Below are 23,040 nucleotides of genomic sequence, written 5' to 3'. Positions count from 1 at the left end.
CGTAACCAGAAGTCTGAATTTCCCGCCCGGATGACCATTTTAATTGTTTTGTAAACTATTATTGTTATCCTCTTTGAACTTGAATTATTTCTCCACCAGTACTTTTCATTAATTTCTCTAGTTTGGAAATTTCAAAACAGTGCTTATATTGTGCTTATGATGTTCTTTTTTTTAAACTTCAACTATCATATTAATAATCATTGATGAATTTGGTTCAAAATCAGACTGGAGTATATGATATAGCAGCCTTGCCATTTACTGTCTCAATAAATTATCTTTACAATAAATGAGACTGTACAATTGCGTTGAATGGCATAGGTGATGAGTCTTTCCTCCCAAAAAATTCAGCGCCAGGATTGAGCCGCTTTCCTAAACATCAATTTCTTGTTGTTGACTTACAGAGGACACTGAATTATGGAGACGTCAAGCAACTATCCAAAGGCTTCAACCTTTGTTAAAAGAAAATGTGAGGTTTCACACATTGTTAAAACAAAGATGTGAGTGGTTTTAAACATCACCATGAAAACTGGCTTCTGCTGCACGTGGACAAATAGCTACTTCCATTATTACCAAATGCACACTCCAAGTATGTTGTGATCTTGCAAAATATACCCTTCAAAGAGTAAGATTCTCTAAAGCTAATCCATTCTCCAGAACATACTTGACCGTTTAAAGGAAATAAATAATGCCGGCCATTGATTTATTCAATACGCTCTAATCCATAATACAATAGAGTGATCAAAACATCAACAAGGGTTATCTATTTATTAGCGGGATTATTTGTCTTTCATCCTTAACAAATATTCATGATGGCTCAAATTCCAGGCGTTCAACCCAAAACCAACTTTCCTCCGATCCAACACTACATTGAAATCAACTTTCCCCTGATTCAAAACTACATTATGGTACCTGATATACCAACTCATCCACAGGACAACACAAAACTTAAATCCAATCAAACCTTGGGCCATCATCTGAGCATGAAACAAAATTTTATGACCATACGGGTGATTGACTGGGAAAAAGTTTTCAGGGCCAAAATCAGGGTATGACACCCATCTTGCTAAAAATAGAATTCGACATCAAATTGACAGTCGCACCTCCATTGACAAACACCTTGTTAACGGTCTTGGAGTCGACCTTTGCCTTAATGAAGAGTGGCTTCAAGTGATACATCATGATGGGATCAAGCCTTTCAAAAATTGCATGTTGTTCTTTGACCATGCCATTATTCATGACGTAGTAGCAAAGAGGCTTCTGGTTGGCAACCTCGTCTTGAATAAAATCTTCCTCAACCTCAAAATTTTTTGACACCCGATCATATTCGGTTGACGCATTGACTTTATTCTACAATTGATCTGAAGGCCATCTCGAGATTCGCCGCTGAAGTTATCCTCGACCATCTCGTTGTCTGACCCTGAGGTGTACTCTGGCTCTTATTATCTAGGTATGGGAGAATAGAAAGTCACATATGCATCCTCAGAATGAATAAAATACTCATGATCTTCATCTTCCGACTATGGAGTGTAATGAGGTTCTTCCCCCCCGACCTCAATGGTGAAATATGCAGTTTCATCCTCTGGATGATGGGAATATTCAGGAGTTACTTCTCTAACCCTGGATCTTCCTTTGATTATGGGATGCTTCAAAGTCGCCTTTGGGATATGTCGCTGTCATTCTTCCTTATTTAATCCCTGAGAGTAGGATTTCCTATTAAGCTTTGATGCTACCGCAATATGCTTCGCCGCTGGGGCCACACACTCATTTGTTGCAGCTTCTCTTTCAACCTTTTTCCTCCTTTGATGACGCTTCCACTATGTATGCGTCATAGGGTTCTTGCCTTTATAAGTCGGAGGGACCTGAAATTTTCCCTTCGTCTCTTTCAAGGCCTTGTCGCTGGGCATCCCTGCCTTAGGATTAAACTCCTTCCATTTCGAAGGATTTGCCCCCTTTTTTTAGGGGTTTTACCCACTCAGCTTTGGATGCGCTGGCAGGTAGCCTAAAGGTTTTCTGTCGAGGCTGCTGAAACCGCCTCCTGTATTCCTCGTTCCTACGGGATCTGCCTCGATTGTTAGGACCAAACCTAGTTGTTCGACCTCTTCCCCGTCCATGTCCGGGGTTGACCCTTTGAGAGCTTTTCAGTTTCTTCGTCGCCTCTTCGTTGAACACGACACTTCAACATGGGCACAACATGGTTTTTATAGTCACTGAGCTTGCAATGCTCAAAGAAGTCAATTAATCCCTCCTCGGATTAGGGATAGACCTCTTGGTAGTCAAAATCAACAATGGCGGAGATTTGATCTCCCTTATCGACATACATGTTAGAGTCGTCGGTAGCTTCCACCATCAGTATCTATATAGGCTCAGCATAATGGTCATCCTCCATCTACATGGGATATAAGTCAACTTTCATCGACGATTTTGGCTTCTCGCCAATCTTCCATTATTCAAAGCTTTCTGGACCAAATCCCTTAAAAGTACACATTGAGAAGTTTTATGACCCGGAAAGTTATGGTACTTACAAAAACCTCTCTTATTCCTTTGTTCCATATGAGGAATTTTTAAACTAGGGGGTACTAAAATTTGACCATCTTTGACTAAAAAATCAAAAATCTCATCACATTTTGTAATGTCGAAACTGTAAGTTCTAGCGGCGAACTTCTCATTTTTGTTAGTTTCGACGGGATTTTCCCCATTCGATGGTTTTAGTAATTTACACACATAAGGAGGTCTAGGCTTCAATTTAGCCATGTTTATCTCGCCTTCTTCAGAACAATCATCACCTATGTCGGAGACATGCTCGTCTGCCTCCACGTAAGCGATTTTTTCCTTTTTATGGAATTTACTCGTTATGACTTTCTTAGCTTTGAGGCGTTCAACCTGGTGAACCCTATCTGCGAGTTAGGCCATGTTTCTCAAGTATTTAGTATCTAATTGAGTAGTCTAAACCGCTTGCGGCCATTCCGACCAACTCATGCTCAGGAACCTGGGTGAAGCACCTCGACTTCAAAAGTCTGAACCTATTCAAATAATCGTCTATCGACTCAGGGACTTTGCGTCTAACACTTGCCAACTCTTTCAGACTAATTTTTGACTGTCTCATATAAAATTATTCATGAAATAGCCTTTCTAATTGGCTCAATGATTGGACATAATGAGGAGGGAGAGTGGTGAACCAAGTAAAAGCATATTTTGTCAGAGAATTTGGGAAGTATTTTAATTTCAAATTCTCATTATTCGCTATGTCGCCTACCTCAGTTTGGTACTGTGAGACATGTTCGACTGTCGACTCGTCAGTGTCTCCAGCGAACTTGGTGAACTTCGGGACTTTCCACCCCTTAGGTAATTATGACTGTCGAATGTATTCTGACAACAGAGATACAAAGTTTGGCCGGTGGGTTCCCACATTAAGGCCATTATGGGCCAAAATTTGTTCGACCATATTTGCGATATTGTTTTGTCTTGTGAAATTATTCTGGTGGACATACCTAAGGACTTGGTCAACATTCTGATTTCTCTGAACCATCAGAGGCCTAAGGTTGTTTTGTTTTATTTGTTCCATCTCTTTCCTGTTCAAGGGAGATTGTGGCAGCAACCCCTGGTTTTGGCCTATAGTGGTCTGTGCCATGGCGTTCTCAGGAGATTCGTCCATTCGAGCGTTCAATAATTTTTTGGAGACGAACAAACTTGTATTGGGGGTGTGCTAAAGAAATCAGCGATACGCCCCATCTGATTTGCTAACACTTCATAGAATTGATTCGTATTTAGATTCAATGGATTAAAAATAGTTCCCAATTGTTGGGTGAGGGTATTCATGAAGGAGAATTACCATCCAAGGCGCATCGGAATTTAAAAATTTCTCCATTTAGTGATCCTTACGAATGGGCATGATCAGTGATAGAATCGTTACCTCTTGTGGCGTTTCAAACCTTTGGTGCAGATCTCTTGTAACGATCAAAACCTTGGATACAAATCCACGGAGCGATCACGAACGTTGAACGATGACAACGTCTCTACTCAGTCCACACGAACGGGTTCCTTCAATCTCAGTGCTAGCTGGTAAGAATGAAGGTTTTGAGTGAGAGAGAGTGGGAAACGAAATCCCAAGTCTTTACTTGAGTTTCAGTCTGAGTGGAATGACAATGCTTCTACCCAAGGGTTCTATTTATAGAACCACTTGTGTGGGCTTCAAGCTAAAAGCCCACTTAAGTGTATTTTGGCTCATATCTCATAATATGCCAAAATCACTTAAGTATTTGGTACCTTACCATATTTCGTATTCCACTTAAGTGCACTGTACCTTACGGTGTTCCTTAGTTACTCTATTTCTCATCAATCCGTCTTTTGTGTGTGACCCTGTAGGTTTTCGCGACGTTGGCAATTATATTAAATCACGCATTTAACATAATAAACAGTGAGCGGTATCTAGCAACACATCACTGCTACCCAAGTCACGAAAATGTCATGTGATCTGACAAAACCTCCTGTGATAACAATTATGTGTATAATTACCCCTTTGCCCTTATGTCTATATTGAACACAAGGTATAGACCGTGTCATCCCTGTCCAGTTCAATATTGGGCCCATAGACATTTATCTTGTTACACAGGATGGGCAAATTCCATCTAGGACACTCATGTCCCTCAGCATGCTTTGTGGAGTACCCATCAACTGTCTTTATGGTTATCCAGTTACGGACAACGTTGGATCAGCAATAAAGCACTCGACTCTACATCTAGGGTCCATAGTGGTTTCAGGTCGAAGAGTGGTATACACTATTATCACCATGAGAATAACTTATGACACTTTGCATAACTTTCTATATAGTATTCTCATAGCGGGTCAATCCGGTATAAATATTACTCTTAATATTCATACCTATGTTTAAGACTTGATAACTCTTTATCCATGATCCATGAGGTGTGATCATCAGTCTACAAACATAATAGTCTTAATGCTTCAATATTATCCCACTTCGCAATAAAGCTCGACTACGGATACTTTAAGAATAGTGTCCTTATGTTTAATGTGATCTCATGATCAAGTCACACTTGATACATTAAACGGACTATCTATTCCAGGGACTTTATTAATCAACCATAATAAAGAAAATGCCTTTCATTATTAATAAATAATTCGATACAAGTACCAAAATTATTGGCCTCTAGGGCTTACACCAACAATTCACTAACTCTATATTACTCTCATCAATTTGTTGCCTCATGGCCATCATAGAAGTCATATTCAAATATGGCGTATTCTAAGGGATATAGTGTATCCCTCTTGGTCGAGCCATGTTATTGATGGTTGATACTGAGGCATTATAGGGGTTGTATAATGGCGTTGTGTCCATCACGTTGTCATTAAAGGTTGACATGTTTGGTTGAAGGTTCGTCATCATGGACGTTGGCATACCATAAGGGTAGTCTCTTCCAGGTGGTGACATTGAGAACCCAAATAAAGGTCTCATAATCATAGGATCATTCAGAAAATTCCCCAGCTGCGATGGGGGTGTAACCCCTTGTAATGGCATCATTACAACTGGCGTCGTTGATACCACCAGAGTCGTTGTTCTAACCGATGTTGAGAGAACTGGCTCCTTAACTGTTGACACTGTCGGTTGGTGTGTTACATTTTGTGGATTATTCTGAGGATTAACGTTATTTGTGGGAGGACGAGACATTCTAGACAAAGCTTTACCACTCCTCAATTGCATGCAAAATACCCAGAAATGATTCTTTATAGAAAAAGGCAAAACACGGGATACTATTTAACAAAAGAAAACAACAAGAAAACTCGTATAATTAGGAAACTAGCACGGGGTCCCACTGGGTGTGTCAATTTGTTTACGCTGAAAAATGGTAAACAATCGTTGATTTTCAACTACGGGTTACTTGCAGGATCAACCAGTTAATCCTAGGATATAGTGCCAAATAATCGTTTAGTTTCTGTTGCTCTCATTTTCACGTGATCAGTTTCGAATTGGTCGAAATAGGTTTTTAAACACTTGTAAGAAAAAAAGGGTAAAGCGTCGACTTCGACTAAACAAGAATGCTTAAAAGGATTGGTAGGAAAAAACTAGAAACGCTGAATAAAGTGCATTAAAGTCTTGTGAAATTAATTGAAATACGATAAGGATTGAGAAAGTAAAATTTACATTCTCTCAGCAAGTTACTCGTTTCTCTACGCGCTGATACTTTGAGTTTCTGTAGTGAGATTTTTGTTGAATAATGAACACCCCTAATTGAACATCATGAACTCCTATATATACCAGTACGAAATAACTGCTCCTAACGTCTCTATCTTCCTACTCCGCCATGTAAAGCCCTGCATGCATCAGTTTTCTACGCTTACTCCACGTGTCCTTTTGGAAAGTAAACTACATGCAGTTATTGATATTTTAAAAACAATATTACGTGCCCAGATAACCACCATGTTGACCACTTCGCCGTTGTCACAAGGACTGAACGGTCGACACTTCCACATGGTCGAAATAACTCTTATTACATCTGAAAAACTTGCTAAGTCCAAATCATGATCGAACCAAAACTCCTTTGACTCTTCCCCTATTTGGTGATATTTTTCACCTGTCAAAAATCACAGCTAACACACTGTTAAACATGATAGTCAAAATGCAATACACCTATCGAAAAATTCAACCTATCATGAGCGAATCAAGCACATCGATGTGAGACTGCATTTCGTCAGAGAGATAATCGAGTGTGGAGAAGTCCAACTGCTTAACATTTCGACTGATGAGAATGTTGTTAATATGATCGTCAAGTCATTTCCATGTAGCAAGCTCTTCCACTGTATGCAGTTGATAAAGCTGCATGATGAAAGCTAGTATGTTCTCTTATTATTGTAAAGTTTGTTCCAAGGTGGAGATTTATGGTATTTTGGATCAAACTCTAGTCTCGACAGAGATAACATCATGTTTCGACAGGATTTGTGCATGTTGTAGTCGAAGTTTGTTCAAACATGCAGTAGTGGAAGATGTGTGTGTTGTAGTCGAAGCTTGTTTTAACATGTTGTCGAAATATGTTAGCTTGTTGTTTAAGTTAGAATGTCGAATTGAGTTAGTATGTTGGGCCAATTGTTTAGTATGTTAGTTGAAAGTTATGGTTTAGTTTTCTTATAAATAGCATACTAGTAATCACTTCTCCATCAATTGTTGATAATTCTAATCAGAGGGAGAAAGTGGTGTGGTTGAAATTCAATTGTAAATATTGTTTCCTAATGTTAATTGAATCAAGAATCCAATTTTTTTATATCACTTTGAATTGGCTTTCTCTTCTCTTCTCTCCTTTCTTTTACTTTATGATTTTCTTGTTAATCAAAAAACCGATCATATTCTATTTTCTTGATATCGCTTTCAACACAATAATTTGTAACAAGAAAATTGTGTTTGCTTATAAACCGTATAAGCAAAATAAGGAATAGAAATAGTTAATGTAAGTGAAAAATTGGAGGACAAAATTGTACTTGTTTTATTAATTTATTTCATTTCATTGATACATCACAAATGAGAGGGGACGAGAGAATGAAAAATGAGCCAAAATAGTGATATTGTATGTATTGATTTCCATCCCACTTTATTTCATTTCATTAATTGTTTTTAAAACCAAACAATAGAACACGACTCCATTCCACTACATTTTATTCCATGCCATGGATGAAATGGATCTCATCACATTCCATTTCATTCATTTTTTTTTTGTAAAACCAAACAATTGAAGATGATTTCATTCCACCACGATCCATTTTCATCGATCCAAATTGACATCTAAAGAACGATCCATTTCATCCATTTTCATCGATCCAAATTGACTTCTGAAGAGTACATTTCTCTCAAAGTTTTAAGTTCGAATCTCAATTTTAACTTTTAAATAGACAATAGAATTGATTGATAGGTGGCAGTCACATTAGATCTCTAAAATCAGATACTAAGAGTTATATATATATATATATATATATATATATATATATATATATATATATATATATATATATATATTATATATATATATATATATATATATATATATATATATATATATATATATATATATATATATATCAAAAACAAAAAAAAAGCAAAATTCCAAACACTTTAAATCTTAAGCATTAACTTAGGAGACGTATTCACTACTTGCTAATAACAACCTAGCCGCCTTGTTTTACAAAACACCTAAATTGAATACAAACATAAACAAAGAAGAAACCAAACAAAGAAGAATCAAACGGAACAAAATACCAAAAGTTATCGAGTCGAACGACGTCAATAGAATGGAATTGAACGACGGCAAGCGTATGAAGTTGAACGGCGGTGAGCAATTGGAGTTGAACGACGACGAGCTAATGGATTTGAGCGACGGCTTTTGAGGAATTTACGGCGGCAAAATGATTCAATCGGTTTCCATCGATTTAACTATATCAATCAACCCTATCAACTTCATTACCTATTTTAATGATTTATAATTAAACTTTAATTACATCATATAGGATTAGAATCTTCATTTATTAATCTGTATATTTTTTTCTTTCTACAACTATTAATAAAAAAAATAGTGTTTACGTTCAATATCAAATTTTTATATTTCAAAACAAAACAATAGTTTTGAAGTGTTATTTTTGCACTGACTTTATTGGTTTTCCATTGTAGTGGTGTGACTCTATAGGAAAATGATTCTAGGGAAAACTTAAATCTGTTTTTGTGCTGTGATATTTCCTCCTTGTTGTTTCCATATTTAGAAAAGATATGAATGACTACATATAGTAGTAGTTTTATATTGCAATTCAAATTTGGCATTAGATTCTTGCTTAAAACAAGGGAAGCCAATATATAAGTGTGGATAAATAAAGCAATTGCTCTCTGACAAGATAATTCATGTTGATCACATACACAGAATGTCATGTGATGAATAAATCTACATCATATATGGAACAATATGAGCAAAAAGTTGAATAAAACATTTATTTGTAACTTTATTGTTTTGCTATTATACACTTATGCATCACATAGTTTTTTTTTAATGCATACAGAAAACTTTGAAAATCTCAGCCTCTCAGCTTGTTGAGAGTTACTGAGTTACATGTATATATATACTTCAGTTGTGAAGTTAGCATAAAAGCTAATAACAATAACACAAAATCAAAAGCTTCTCAGAATAGCATTTGGCTTTTTCTGATTGCGGCTATACCAAGACAGAAGAAATTTCCCATTATATGAACTTGATCTCTTCATTGGACTAGCAACACCCTGCAAATATCTTGTTGACCTAAAAGAAAAGCTGCTACTACTACCACCTTTGGATGTAGTTGCTAAATTCTCACTTCCATTAACCTTTGAAACACTATCTTCATCACCATTACATTCCTTTGACAGAACAGTTGCAACAACACTATTGATACCTACAACAAAAGAATCATCCATAGAAACCGATCTCCTAGGCCGAATACTGCCACTAACCGCATCGACAACTGGTCTTCCGTTTTCACAAACCTCCAATTGCCCTCCTTCCCCTTCTACCCTATTCCTCAACTCATAATCATGAACCCTATTTTGAAACCCTAAATTGGATTCAGATTCACCACTATTTTCATCAACATGTCTATCATCCAATGAAGTTGAATGAGAATCAACAACAATAGATTCCAAAGACTGAACCCTCGCAATTGTAGGGTTAGTATTAACAATTGGAGCTCTACACATAGGACAATTAGTATGAGATCTAAGCCAAGTATCAATACAAGGTAAATGAAAAGCATGATGACACTTAGGTAAAAGCCTAAGACTCTCATCTTCTTCAAACTCACTCAAACAAACGGAACATTCAGTTCCTTCAATCAATCCTTCACCTTTCTTATACTTACAAACACTAATTGCATTAATAACAGATTGTCGAAGACCTTGAGTTCGAATATACCAAATTGGATGATCCACAATAGAATCATGTTGTTGTTCATCATCAAAATTCATCACCTGAATTTGTTGAATCCTTGATGATAATGATGATGAGGATGGTGGTGGTGGTGCTCTTGTCCTTGCCACTGCCCTTAACCTTCGCATCCTTCTTCTTGACCTAAAATTGACATAAATTGCACGGATACAAACAAGGAAGAAAATAAAAGCAAGAATAGAAAGAGTGATGATGAAGTAATTGGCGATTTTGTGCTGGTTTTGATTGGATGAGGAGTATAATGGAAATTCTTGTTGTGGCGGTGGCGGTGGCGGTGACGGTGGTGGTGGATAATAGTAATTAGGGTATTGAGGATTGGTTTTGAGACAGTTTCTGAAGCAATTAGCGCAATCATTGTTGAGTGAACATTTAGATACAGAGTCTATTCCATGGCATATCAACTCGCATAACTCTGGGATCAGTTTTCTGTGATGATGTTCCATTTTATAATTCAACTCAGATTTTCATCTAAGTTGAAGTTGATGATGATGATGATGATGAAGTGAGATTTACGATTTTGACTTTTCAGCTTCCATTGTACTAGTACTATTATTATATGAATATGAATGGAGTGTAACGATCCTCAAAGGATAATTAAAATAAGGGGAAATAATTCGTCTTTGACTTTTATGTAATTTGATTTGATTGATTTTTCTGTGGACAGTTGGTTAGTTGGACTTCACTTTCAAATTCAATTCATATTATGTCAGTTAGTTTGGGAGAATTTTTAATACAATTTTTATTAAATTTTTGAAATAAATAAATGTGAGATTACTATGAATAAATGAAATAAATAAATGACAAAATTTCAAGTCGGTAAGTGATTAATGAGTTTATTGTTGAAGAAATTTGAAATCAACAACAAGAGTATCCCTTCCAAGTTAGTAGTCCCACATTGTAGTAAGATGGAACGATATCACTTCCATTTACTCTCAATATATTCTCTCCCAATGCGACACCAGTATAAAGAAATGGGTAATGTTAATTTGTATCCCAAGGACACAAGTTAAGAGATAAATATAAAAATAAATTATTGAAAAATATATATTGAATTTATTAGTAATTTATCATCAATAATTTTATTTATTTTTCCAAAATAAATTTTTTATTTTTGAATTTCTTAACTTGTGCCTTTGAGGCACAAGTTAGCATTACCCTAAAGAAATAGCAACCAGGTTGGTTGGCAAAGGATTATATCCAATAAATACAGATAAATATTTTATGTAACTAAGTCAATACTATAGTTATTACTAATTCTTAATTATATTATAACTATTAATCAATTGAAGATTACATAGTCTAGATCCTAGATCTATCACATGATTAACATCTAACAAATCAATAACAACTAGAGGAGTAAGCATGAGGAATCAAAGGAACATCGCTGAATTCACAGCAGCGATACATGATATCATGTTGACACAATAAGCAATAACACCATTAAATCCCACACATGATGTTTATGAAATTTTAGGAAAATGGAATTTCTTTTGTTCAGGATAGAACTGCTCTCTTATTCCTGCTTTTCTCAACATCACTTATCATTCTAAGATCATGGGTTTGGGATGGATGCTTGCCAGCTTTTTCCTTACAGATTTACTAGGTATTTTCGATGAACTCCTCTTGTTTGATGTTATATTAGTATTGACTTGCTTACGTGAAATATTTATCTACAACCTGTTGTTATTGAGTATGATCTTTTGTCAGGCCTGGTTATTATTTCCTTATATTGATTTCGCATTGTGAGAGAACATATTGAGAGTAAATGGAAGTGAAATTCGTCCATGGTACTATAGTGTAGGACTACTAACTTGGAAGGGATACTCTTATTGTTGTCGATTTCGAATTTCTTCAACAATAATCTCATTGATCACTTACCAACTTGGAATCCTGTCAATTTGTTTGTTTCTTTTATTCATAGTAATTCCTAATTGTTTTCATTACAAACGTTTTTAATGTTTATATATCTTTCACAAACACAACAAGTTAACTGTGGGTTAGAAAGATGGACGAAAGACATGGATCAAAAAAGCTAGGCCTAAAGTGTTTCATTTAAAATTTTGATTAATTAATGAATTACAAAAATTAATAAAAAATATTAACAATTTATTTTTTATTAATTAAAAAATATTAATAAATTCATTATCCTAATCAATAAAAAAAATCTCAAATTAATTTTAAAATGACCTGACATTAACATGTCATATTAGATAGCGGCACATCATTAAAAAAACGTCTCAAATTGGAGAGGGGACTAAAATCAAACTCAAAACTTAAAAAAAAAAAAAAAACTAAAATCATGGTTTTTAAAAGGGGAGATCAAAATTCAAAAGAATAGGGGGATTATAGTTACAATTAAGCCATTAATATATGAAGAGTCCTGTTATTTAAATATAAAATATTTTACATGAAATTTAATGGTTAACCTAGAAAACCAATTATTTGACTATAGCACAATTAAACATCATCATAAATATATTAAATACTTCTTCTTTCTTAGAATATGTGTCATGTTTTCTATTTTTATTTGACTCAAATTATTTATCTATTTAAAATATCAATGTGATATTTATTATTTTGTCCCACTAACTTATACTTATTCTTATTTATTGGATTTTGAATTATATAACTATTCCATCACTTATTATTAACAAAATTATTTTAATAATTGATACTCATTTTATTATTAAAATCAATATAATTAATCATTATCTTAAAATATAAAAATTTCAAAAAAAAAAACCTATTATGAGATGGATGAAGTACATAATATCATTATTACATTCTTTGTTAAATATAAGACACTTTTGTTTTTTTTTTAAATTATACAAATAATAAATCGAGTTAATATTTTCGCCAAATTTCTTAATTTTCTTAGAGACAAAGAGAAATAGAATTGTGTTTATACAAAGCGACAACAAACACTATTATTGGTTAGTTGGGGATTTGTGAAATATTTAATACAGTTTTTAATCGGTCAAATATAGATTAACTAAAATATTAAAGTGATTAAATATAAATTAATCATTTGTTAAATTGAGTTAACCACATATAAATATGTATTAATTATATAATTATTTTTGAATTTGATTACAAAATTGTGTGTTAAATTATAAATTTAAAGCATATATGAACTTTTATATATATATATATATATATATATATATATATATATATATATATATATATATATATATAATATATATATATATATATATATATATATATATATATATATATATATATATATATATATATATATATATATATATATATATATATATATATATATATATATATATATATATATATTAGAGTCAGTCCTGACATTTTAGAGATTCAGGATAAATAATTAAAAAAAATTAAAAAAAAGGTTATCTAATTAATTGAAAATAATTTTTTTTTTAAATAATCATATTTTTTAATTTAAATTCTAAAATAATCTATTTTTCAAAATAATTACAAAAATAACCACCTTTCATGACTTATGCGCCAGTTGAACTGGCGCATCTATTTTTCAATAAACAGGATGCGCTCAAGCCATTGTCGCGTGCATTGGACCATGTATGTGAAGGCGCCACATGCAATGGCGCATGCATGTGAAGGCGCCACATGCATTGGCGCATGCATGTAGCCATGTATGTGTGTGCCACATGTATTGGTGCATACATTTAGCCATGTGTATGCGCCAAAAACATTGGTGCATGCATGCATGTATGTGTGTTTGCGTCCAAAGCAATGGCGCATGCATGTGCATTAATCTCTAAATACACAACATTTCTCCCATAATTTTTCATACAACTTCTTACCCTCCTTCCATTTTTCTTCAATCTCCTTCAATTTTATTTAAAATGTATGTATATTCATATATTCACAAGAGAAATGTCGATTTAATCTTTTCAGTAATGCAGTCTCCGATGAATATCCGACTTTGGAATGTAGATACGTTGGAACATCTTAACAGGATGTTGAACCGTTTGTTAGATGGAGACATTGTATATGGTGAAAGGATTGGAAGAATTCAATGACTTGATACGACGTTCAACCAAAATGGAGAAATTCGTTTCTTGGTGGATATTAAGACTGACAGAGACGTCCACAGAATGATGTATACTCCTTACAAAATTGTTTTGATGGTTGTAATCGCATATTGTAATCGCATAGTTATGTTGTTTATGTGTTGTATTTGTTAGTGATGGTATTTTATTTGTTGTAGTTTGTTGTGTTGCTGTTTATGTGTTGTATTTGTTTGTGATGGTATTTTCTCACAAAGTTATCATATGAAATGAATGTTGTTTTTAATATAAAGCAAAAGAGCTACAATTAAAATTATCTTGTTGTGCTTGTTCCAACACTGGGACAGTTAGTATGATTATGATCGGGATGACGACATGAACTTCATAATCTAATCATTTTGTTCTCCGTATCCATTTTGGTTCGAATACGAGTGCTGTTTGGGCGACCATTTTTCTTTCTTAGCATTATTTCATTGTGCCAGAGAATGTCCCATTGATATGCAGGTCAGTAGTCGTCTTTTGCTACCACTGAAAAGCTAATTTTGTAAACATTATAAAGGCTTATGACTTTGTACACGTCGGATAGTAAGTTGGATGAATCTCGTCGAACCTTTAAACATGTCGTTATGACATGGGAGCAAGGCATACGAAAGACTTAGAACTTTTCACATTCACACCAACCTCTATCTAATTCCACTCGATAGTGTCCCCTCAGCATGCCTTCATTGTGATCCATGGACTCAGCAACACTGTACCAACCTTTAGTATGGTTAAACACCGTGACCACATGTGTGTTAGCTTTGGAAGATTCCTCTTTAATGAATTTCATTGAAGCATCACTGAAAATTTCCCAAATTGTAACATTGAACTCCATTCGGAACGTTTGGTCTCAAACAGCGCCCCTGGCCAGAAATAGGTTGCATGCACTAAAGCGATTATAGGTCGATTTCGGATGCCTTTGAAGACAAAGTTCATTGATTCCACGAGATTTGTTGTCATATGACCCCAACGTTGACCGTTGTCGTATGCCCTAGTCAACTTCTCCAATGAAATATTGTCGATCCAGCTTACTGCATTTGCGTTTGACAATCTGATGTCTTCGCGGTAGTGTTTGAAAGAAGGTTCTGTTAGTGCATACTCTGCATTGACAACCTTCTTCAGCAATGTTTTGTGATCTCCCACATAAAATTTTGAGAGATATGTCTAATGCAGTAGACATGCGTCGAAGGAGGATCATGTCAGCCATTATCAATGTTTTTGTAGGCACTCACTATTGATGGGTGTCAGTCTGAGATCAAACATATGTTAGGTTGAGGAGCAACGTGCAATCGAAGATTTTTTAGGAAAGAACTACATCCTCCAACAGTCTCCCCTTCAACTAGGGCAAAGGCGATTGGAAAAATGTTGTTGTTGCCATCTTGTGCCACTGCCATCAGTAGTGTTCCTTTATATTTCTCGTACAACCATGTATCATCAATTTGTGTAATAGGATTACAGAAAGCAAAACCTTTGATGCATGGTTGATACGCCCAGAAGAGTCGGTGGAATATTCCATTACCAATAGCACAAATCTCGTCTGGGTTATACGTCGATAATATTTCCAAATTGACAATAGTCCCTGGAGCATAATGTTTAAGAGCCACCAAGTATTTCGGAAGTTGTTTGTATGACTCCTCCAAATTGTCAAACACTTTTTCAACTGTCTTAGTCCTGGCTATCCATGCCTTCATGCATAAAGCAACTAATGCGCCCTCTTCAATGGCGCCTACTCACATGCGTGCATAAACATAAGGCATGCGCCCTTACCACTAGTGCATACTCACATGCATGCAAAAATACAAGGCATGCGCCTTTAGCAATGGCGACTTCACATATACATCACATGCAAAGTACACTTTCCCGTGAATGCAACTTATCATGAAACTTACTTTCTCATCTATAAATACTGCAACACTCAACCTATCTTTGCAGCACTCAACATCTCTGCAACACTCAACATTTCTGCAACATTCAACCTCTCTGAAACATTCAACCTCTCTACAACACTCAACCTCTCTGCAACATTCATCTTATTTGCAACACTCAACTTATCTTCAACACTCAACCTCTCTGCAACAATATGTCTCTATTGACTATGGGTGATGAACATCGAGGAATAATCGATAATATTGCGATGTTTGTATGTTATTACTTAATCTATATTATTTATTACTTTATTCTTATTCTTATTCTTATTTTCTAACAAAATGTCTCTATTGTGTATTACTTCTTCTTACTTATTTCTTACTTATGTTTTATTAGGACCCAAAGAGATTTCGATGTCGTGTACATGAATATGTACCACACGATCCTTTGATTGAACCATATATTCGAGGATGCGGTTTTGGTAATTTACTCAACATAGTCTCATACTCAGTTGACTACAAATTTATTGTTGCTTTGTTAGAAAGATGGAGACCCGAGACCCACACATTTCACCTTCCTTTTGGTGAGTGTACTGTCACACTTGAGAACGTCTACATGTTGTTAGGTCTACGTATCGATGGTAAGGTCGTAGATGATAGAGTTAACCAAGATAACTCTATATGCGATGAATTATTGGGTGCCCTTTTGTGTGAAGACACAATTTTGGGACAGACTTCTGGTCAACCTAGGGGTCAAGGTATTAATTTAAAATATCTTAAACAATATTATTCAAGTATAACATTAAACGAAGAATCTACCGAGTATGAAAAGATAATTAAAGCTCAGTGTTATATTATGATTTTATTTGGTAATTTTTTATTTCCTGAAAGTACTGGTAATACGGTAAATATTATATATTTGTCGTTGTTACGAAACATAAATGAGGTAGGCACATATAGTTGGGGTTCAGTTGTTTTGTCCCATCTATATAGTTCGTTGTTTTAAAATGGCAAAAAAATACTTGTATGTTTTATTCTTGCGCTTATTTGCTACAAGCATGGGGTTGGTCAAGACTGTCGTCACTCGCCCCGATCAACGAGAAGTCATTCACATTCTCCTATGCAACAAAGTAAGTTTATATTTAATCTTCTAATTTATTAGACTTTATACTACAATTACCTGTAACTAATATATTTTCAATCTTTTCGATATAGGTGGTCAGTTAAAGGGATGAACTACAATAGGTGTCTCAAACACGTTGTAGTAGTCTATCGCAATCTTTTATACCACATTGGACCAGACGATGAGTTGCTACTAAACAACTCTACATTTGGTTTAAAAAAATTAATTACATACCCTCTAATCATATCATATTATTATAGATTTTATCTGGAGGTCGTATCTAGGTCTTGATCATCAGGTTAACCATGATAATGTTGTAGTTTGGACAGCAAAAACACCAATTATCTGGTTCACTACTATGGAGATGCAATAGAGTGACCGTGTAAAACTGCAGTTCGGCAAGCAACAACATATTCCAGAATCTCCGACGTGTTTGGGAGATTGGCACAAACAAAGAGTCGATGGCCAATGGGATTATTCAGATTTGAGAGACTTTGCAAAAGAGATGTGTCTTCATTGGAGGAATCGACGGTAACACATCTTAAACGAACCAGTCATACATGGTGCTAGACCAACTCAACATTATATGACATGGTTTAGATCGGTTACAACACCACATATTGTGTTTAAGACAAGGTATTTGATTGATCCATGCCAACGAGCTTCGTCATCATACGCCCAACAATAAATCCCCACCCAAGAACAATGTCAACCCACCAAAACCCAACGACCAACCTTGCACCATCACCCTACCATATACACCTAACCACCAAACATCCAACCTCGCTATTAATTCATGCCACACACCCAAAGTCAAAACCAAGAATCAAACCCTAACCACCAACAACCATACACAACCACAACAACAGTCTATAGCTCGGGTGATTCATACAATTCAACGTCGTGTCATCGTAGCCCCCCACAAATGAACACCCAAACATCCCATCATCACAACATCCAACCATTGTTTGACTTTAGTACACCATATGAATCATTGCTTCGTTTCTAAAATGATTCAATGTCCCAATTCGGGCAATCATACCGTCCACAATCCACCCAACTACAATGATCCAACTACGACAACATGGGCACCAAACTCAATTACGGAAGTGCCGTTGGCGATACCCCCCCCCCCCAGCTATTGGGGAGAAATGATGATAAATCTAGCAAATATCGTTGGACCTTCCACCGGACCTTCACACTAACCACCATTGCATCATGTCAGCACTCAAAGACCCCAAACACCTCAGAGAAATCGTGGGAGACCTCAAAGACAGGCCAATGCACTTGGATGTGGAATATGGGGGCATTTCAATCGGGCGGGTCATTAATTTTTTTGTCAATTGTTATGTATTTTTACTTTATATTATAATATTATTTTTCATTTAAGTATTTAATTTTATTATTATATAAAATATAAAATTAAAAAAAAACATGCATAGTGCATGTGCCACATGCATTGACGCATATGCATGCGCCAATGCATGTGACTCAAGGCATGCATGCATCCAACCAAATGGCGTCTATGCTCATTTGCAATGCATGCATGCGTCTTACCAAGTGGTGCATGTGTTCATTGGAAATTAGAAGCGCCAGTTAAGGTGGTTATTTCCGTGATTATTTTGAAAAACAAATTATTTTAGAATTTAAATTGAAAAATATGGTCATTTTAAATAAAAAATCTTGAAAATAGTATCAACAACATCAAAATTTGTCATTTATATATGTAACTAACATAAAAAAAAGCCACATTCTAATCAATATTTGGTAGCAGGACAGTCTCAAATAATTTTAAAGCCTTGTTCCAATTTTAAAAGTCGGTATTTAATAAAAAAATAAAAAAAAGTATTTAAAAAGAGTCATATTTTATTTTAGTTGTAATTAACATTAAAAACTAAAAAAGAAAAAATTATCTATTAATAATTTCAATGCCTGATCTAAAGAATGTACTTCAAAATTTTATTAAAGTTGATATAGTGGTTTGAAAAAAGTCAAATTAATTCAAAAAATTATAGACCTTAAAAATACTCCGGTGGTTAGAGTAACTCTTGTTTAAAAATCTTTTAAATCTATACAATTTAATTTATATATACTTAACCATAATGATTTCATTAAAAATAATGTTAATATTATTAAAATTTTAATATATTTATAAAATAACACTATACAATATATCTTTTTATATAAAAAATAATAATAAATTAAAAAACCATTGCATATAATCTTTCAAGGGTAGAACACATGATTTGTGGTCAATATAAAACACATAGAAAAGATGTGTCATAGATACATTTGTGTAATTCTACTCACACACATTATATATAAATACTTTTTATATAATTTATAAAGCCCAAACCCAAAAAATTGAGACTCCTATCTTTTGGAGATCCTAAACTGTGAGTCTGATTGCCCTGACTCAAGACCGACCCTGATATATATAATAATTTACCCATGACCACACATTAAAGATTTAAAAATATAATAAGATAATAAATTAAATACACTTTTTATATATTATAATAATATTATACTATATTATATGCCAATAAAAGTAGAGAAAAAACTCTACAATCCATATACAGGATATAAAAGATCATAACAGCCTCCATAACGGCGAGAACAAATATTTTGAAGGCGGATTTGTTAGAAGCAACACCACTTTCGGAAGGTTCGAGAAGGTTTGGGAGTGTCAATAGGAGGGGAAGGAATTGATGAGAGAGGAAGTGAAGGAGACACCGATGATGGAGTAGGTGATGGCGGGGTGTTGAAAATAGATGGACTGATAGTCGGGGATGAAGCTTTGGGAGAGACCGTTTGTGAGGAAAAAATGCACATTGTCATTAAGACAATCAAAATCGGAATGCAACTGGGAGCTATTCTTAAAAATAGAGAGAAATGCACTGAGAATGAATTGTTAAGAAGATTAATGTAGAGTGTGAAAATAATGGTCAGGTATGGATAGAATATATAGAAGGAGAAAGTGAATACGCGTTTATATTGAAACAATCATATACGTGAAGTTTGAGTTTGATAAAAGAGGGACTATTAACCTTTGATAATTATTGTTTTTTTATTGATAATATTTTTTCCATACAAAAAATATATTTTTTAAATGAGTATGCATTTCACACCAATAAACTCACATTTAGTACAAATCAAGATTTCTAATTTTTTAAATAAATGACAAAATATGATATTGAAACACGGTTTTACGATTGTCGTGGTTTTACGATTGTCGTGGTTTTCAAATGTTGACCCAAAGACACATGAAGTATCATATCTTGAGTTCTTTTTTCATGTCGATGATGTCATGCCTAAAGTCTTATTGAACAAATATAATTTTGATTAACAAAATATTAAAATATTATAATTTTGAATATGTTCCCAATTTTCATTTTTTAAAATCCTTTTATTTGAAAATTTTAATCATTTAACAATGTTATATTTAACTTGGTTCCTTATAATTCAATCTTTTCATTCTTACATTTTTTAATTTTAATTTTATACTTTAATTTTTTTCTTTTAATCCTAAACACAATTTTATCATAATTTTAACCTCACAAATTTATGTCTTTTATGCATATTTATTAAAAATATATAGATTAAGTTATTAATTTGTAAAAAAAAAATAGTAATGTTGCGTAAAAAAATATAAACAAAACATTTGATAGATTGTGAAACCAAATATAAATTCTAGAAAAAAAATTAAAAAAATGTTTAATATTACATGACATTGTGAAAGAAATAGGAGAGAGTGACCTTATGAAAAACAAGTAAAATAGTAAAGTTCGAGGGGATAAATTCTAGAATTAGTGGATAAAAGATGATCCATTGACGGCTAATTACTATTTAAAAAGATATAAGTTGTTAAGATGGATTTTCTTTTTTAAAACACTTTATCAATTATTAATTTTATAAAAAAAATGCCCATTCTTTTATTTTAATCTATAATATAAGAAAAATAGTTGTTCTGATTATTACAATTTTATCCATTGTTATTTTTCTTTCGCATCGTTATTTTTGGGGTAATTTGAGTCTAAATAAATTATATTCCAACCAAATGACACATCTAACTAAATTGTAATTGATATTTTCTTACAAGTAACTAAATGATTCTTTATATAATACACTTTTTGTTGAACGGTACTTTGTTTTTGCAACTTTTCATTTTTTGAACTAACTAAATAGTTCCCAACATTGGTTATCCAACACAGCAAGTACACGACTTATGTCAGTTTGCAGAAAATATGTCATTTCCTATGGTTACACACTTTTTCAAATGCTATCATTACACGCTTCATCTTATGGTTACATACTTTTTCAATTGCTATCCTTACACGCTTCATCTGTATCTGAAATCTATTCTTTTTCATCATTTTACATCTCTTTCTTCAACTCTTTCATTTGTCCTTCAAACATTAGGTATCATCTCTCTCTTCCCTTTCTTGCATTTTTTTCATCCATCTATCTCTTTTTATGTGAATCAAACCCTAACCCATCATCCATCGTCACATAACATTTTTCTTTTAACTTTTTTAGATCTGTTTTGATTGTACCATTTATAATTTTAGATTTTTTTTCAGTTTTTTTTCCGAATCTGATTTTTTTTCACCATCTCAGAGTAATTGAATATAATGGTGTAATTTTTAGTTATGGTGTTAATGTGTGTTTCCCCCTTATTCCACTTTGTAGGACGGTACGACCCTTGGCAATGATAAAATGACATACATGAGGAAATAGCTTTAGAAATTTACTTTGGAATTCCCCCGTAAATGGTTTAGGCTATCCAACAACAAAGAGCATTTGGATCTGATTTTTATTGATAAAGTGTAAGAAACTGGTATCTTTTTACTAATTCTAATCATTTTTTATGAATGTTATTTTGAACATGATATTTTGGTTTGTTTACACTTTCATGAAATTGGTTGAGCCACATTTCTCCAAAATCTATCCACAACAACTTTCCTGTTCAAATCTTTGTTTGAAGTTTTTACCCCAAACACAAATGGCTTGAATTCATTTTCCCTATTTTTTGGTGATCAATTTTTTATCTTCTTTCATTCTGTTTTTTGGTGACCAATTTGTTACATTCTTTCATTGTCAATATCGGGTGTCAAAATATTATTTATACCAAAACTACTTCTATTATCACCATACATGTGAAGTTATTCAGCTGAGGAATCAGGTAACTAGTAATCTGCAAAATGTGTCATATAATCTTTTATGTATGTATTAGCTGGAATTTCGACGTTGGAAAAAAATATAATATTTTCGACGAAGAGTTGAGGAGGCATAGTCGAAAGAATATTTTTGTTAAAGAAGGTTTGGTCTGGAATTTAGAAATATTCTTGGATTCAGATTTACTTTTCGACGAAGGTGTCTATTGGGAGTTGCGTTCGACGAGCGTGATTTAAATTAAGGCTCGTAACCGTTTTTTGGCCTTATCCCTTTCTTGAGAAGACGCGTGGAAAGCAATGAGTAGTGAAGTCCATGCAAGCGAGAATGTGTCATCTTTTGCATAAGAGACCGTTTATTATGTTATTTCTGATTTATTATAAATAGGGATCTTAGTGATTAGTATTGGGGCGTTCCATTTTGTACAAAAACTCATATATTACTCAAAGTATTCGTGTTATTGAAAAACGAGTTCTTGAATGCAATGTCTGTGTGATCACCATTTTTACTTTTGTATCAAATTATTATAATTTTGTTATTTACTTTCTTTGTAAATTTACTTTGAAGTTATTTACATTGTCATTTACATTTCTGCATTTCTTTACAAACGTCAACATTATTTTCAACAAAAAGAGCATTGTCGAAATGTTCATAAGTGATAAAACTCGAAGAGAATTAAAGTACATATCCTAGGATCAATCTAGTTGAAATGTTCATAAGTGATAAAATCTTCATGATACTCCAAATAATTTATCCATACTTCTCGACGTAGGTTCAAAGGTTCGACGTTACGCGAGAGAAAAGGTAGGTATGATCTCGATTTCCTGCAGAAAACCTCGTATCCCACTCACAAGTGTGTA

The 23,040-nt window shown here is 33.8% G+C and overlaps 1 protein-coding gene and 2 long non-coding RNA genes across 3 annotated transcripts; 2 read left to right on the top strand and 1 right to left on the bottom strand.

The window, feature by feature from the left end:
* Positions 1 to 8,952: 8,952 nt before the first annotated feature.
* On the bottom strand, positions 8,953 to 10,563 carry LOC127084272 (E3 ubiquitin-protein ligase RING1). The gene has a single exon (XM_051024695.1). It carries the CDS (start codon positions 10,403 to 10,405, stop codon positions 9,155 to 9,157), a length of 1,251 nt encoding a protein of 416 aa, XP_050880652.1. The 5' UTR covers positions 10,406 to 10,563; the 3' UTR covers positions 8,953 to 9,154.
* Positions 10,564 to 11,285: 722 nt separating this feature from the next.
* LOC127084265 (uncharacterized) lies at positions 11,286 to 14,241 on the top strand. Its single transcript, XR_007788671.1, has 2 exons — positions 11,286 to 11,565; positions 13,866 to 14,241. It is a non-coding gene; the product is annotated as an uncharacterized LOC127084265 (long non-coding RNA).
* Positions 14,242 to 21,158: 6,917 nt separating this feature from the next.
* On the top strand, positions 21,159 to 22,718 carry LOC127084258 (uncharacterized). Its single transcript, XR_007788669.1, has 2 exons — positions 21,159 to 21,427; positions 21,698 to 22,718. It is a non-coding gene; the product is annotated as an uncharacterized LOC127084258 (long non-coding RNA).
* Positions 22,719 to 23,040: the final 322 nt, after the last annotated feature.

The sequence above is a fragment of the Lathyrus oleraceus genome, chromosome 1, assembly GCF_024323335.1.
Source record: "Lathyrus oleraceus cultivar Zhongwan6 chromosome 1, CAAS_Psat_ZW6_1.0, whole genome shotgun sequence".
NCBI lineage: Eukaryota > Viridiplantae > Streptophyta > Magnoliopsida > Fabales > Fabaceae > Lathyrus > Lathyrus oleraceus.
Note: the sequence above shows the minus strand (reverse complement) of the source record. Positions and strands in the feature narration are given on the sequence as shown.

Bases quoted from the DNA above. Each gene is read 5' to 3' on its own strand.
- LOC127084272 (XM_051024695.1), bottom strand. From the start codon at position 10,405: ATGGAACATCATCACAGAAAACTGATCCCAGAGTTATGCGAGTTGATA.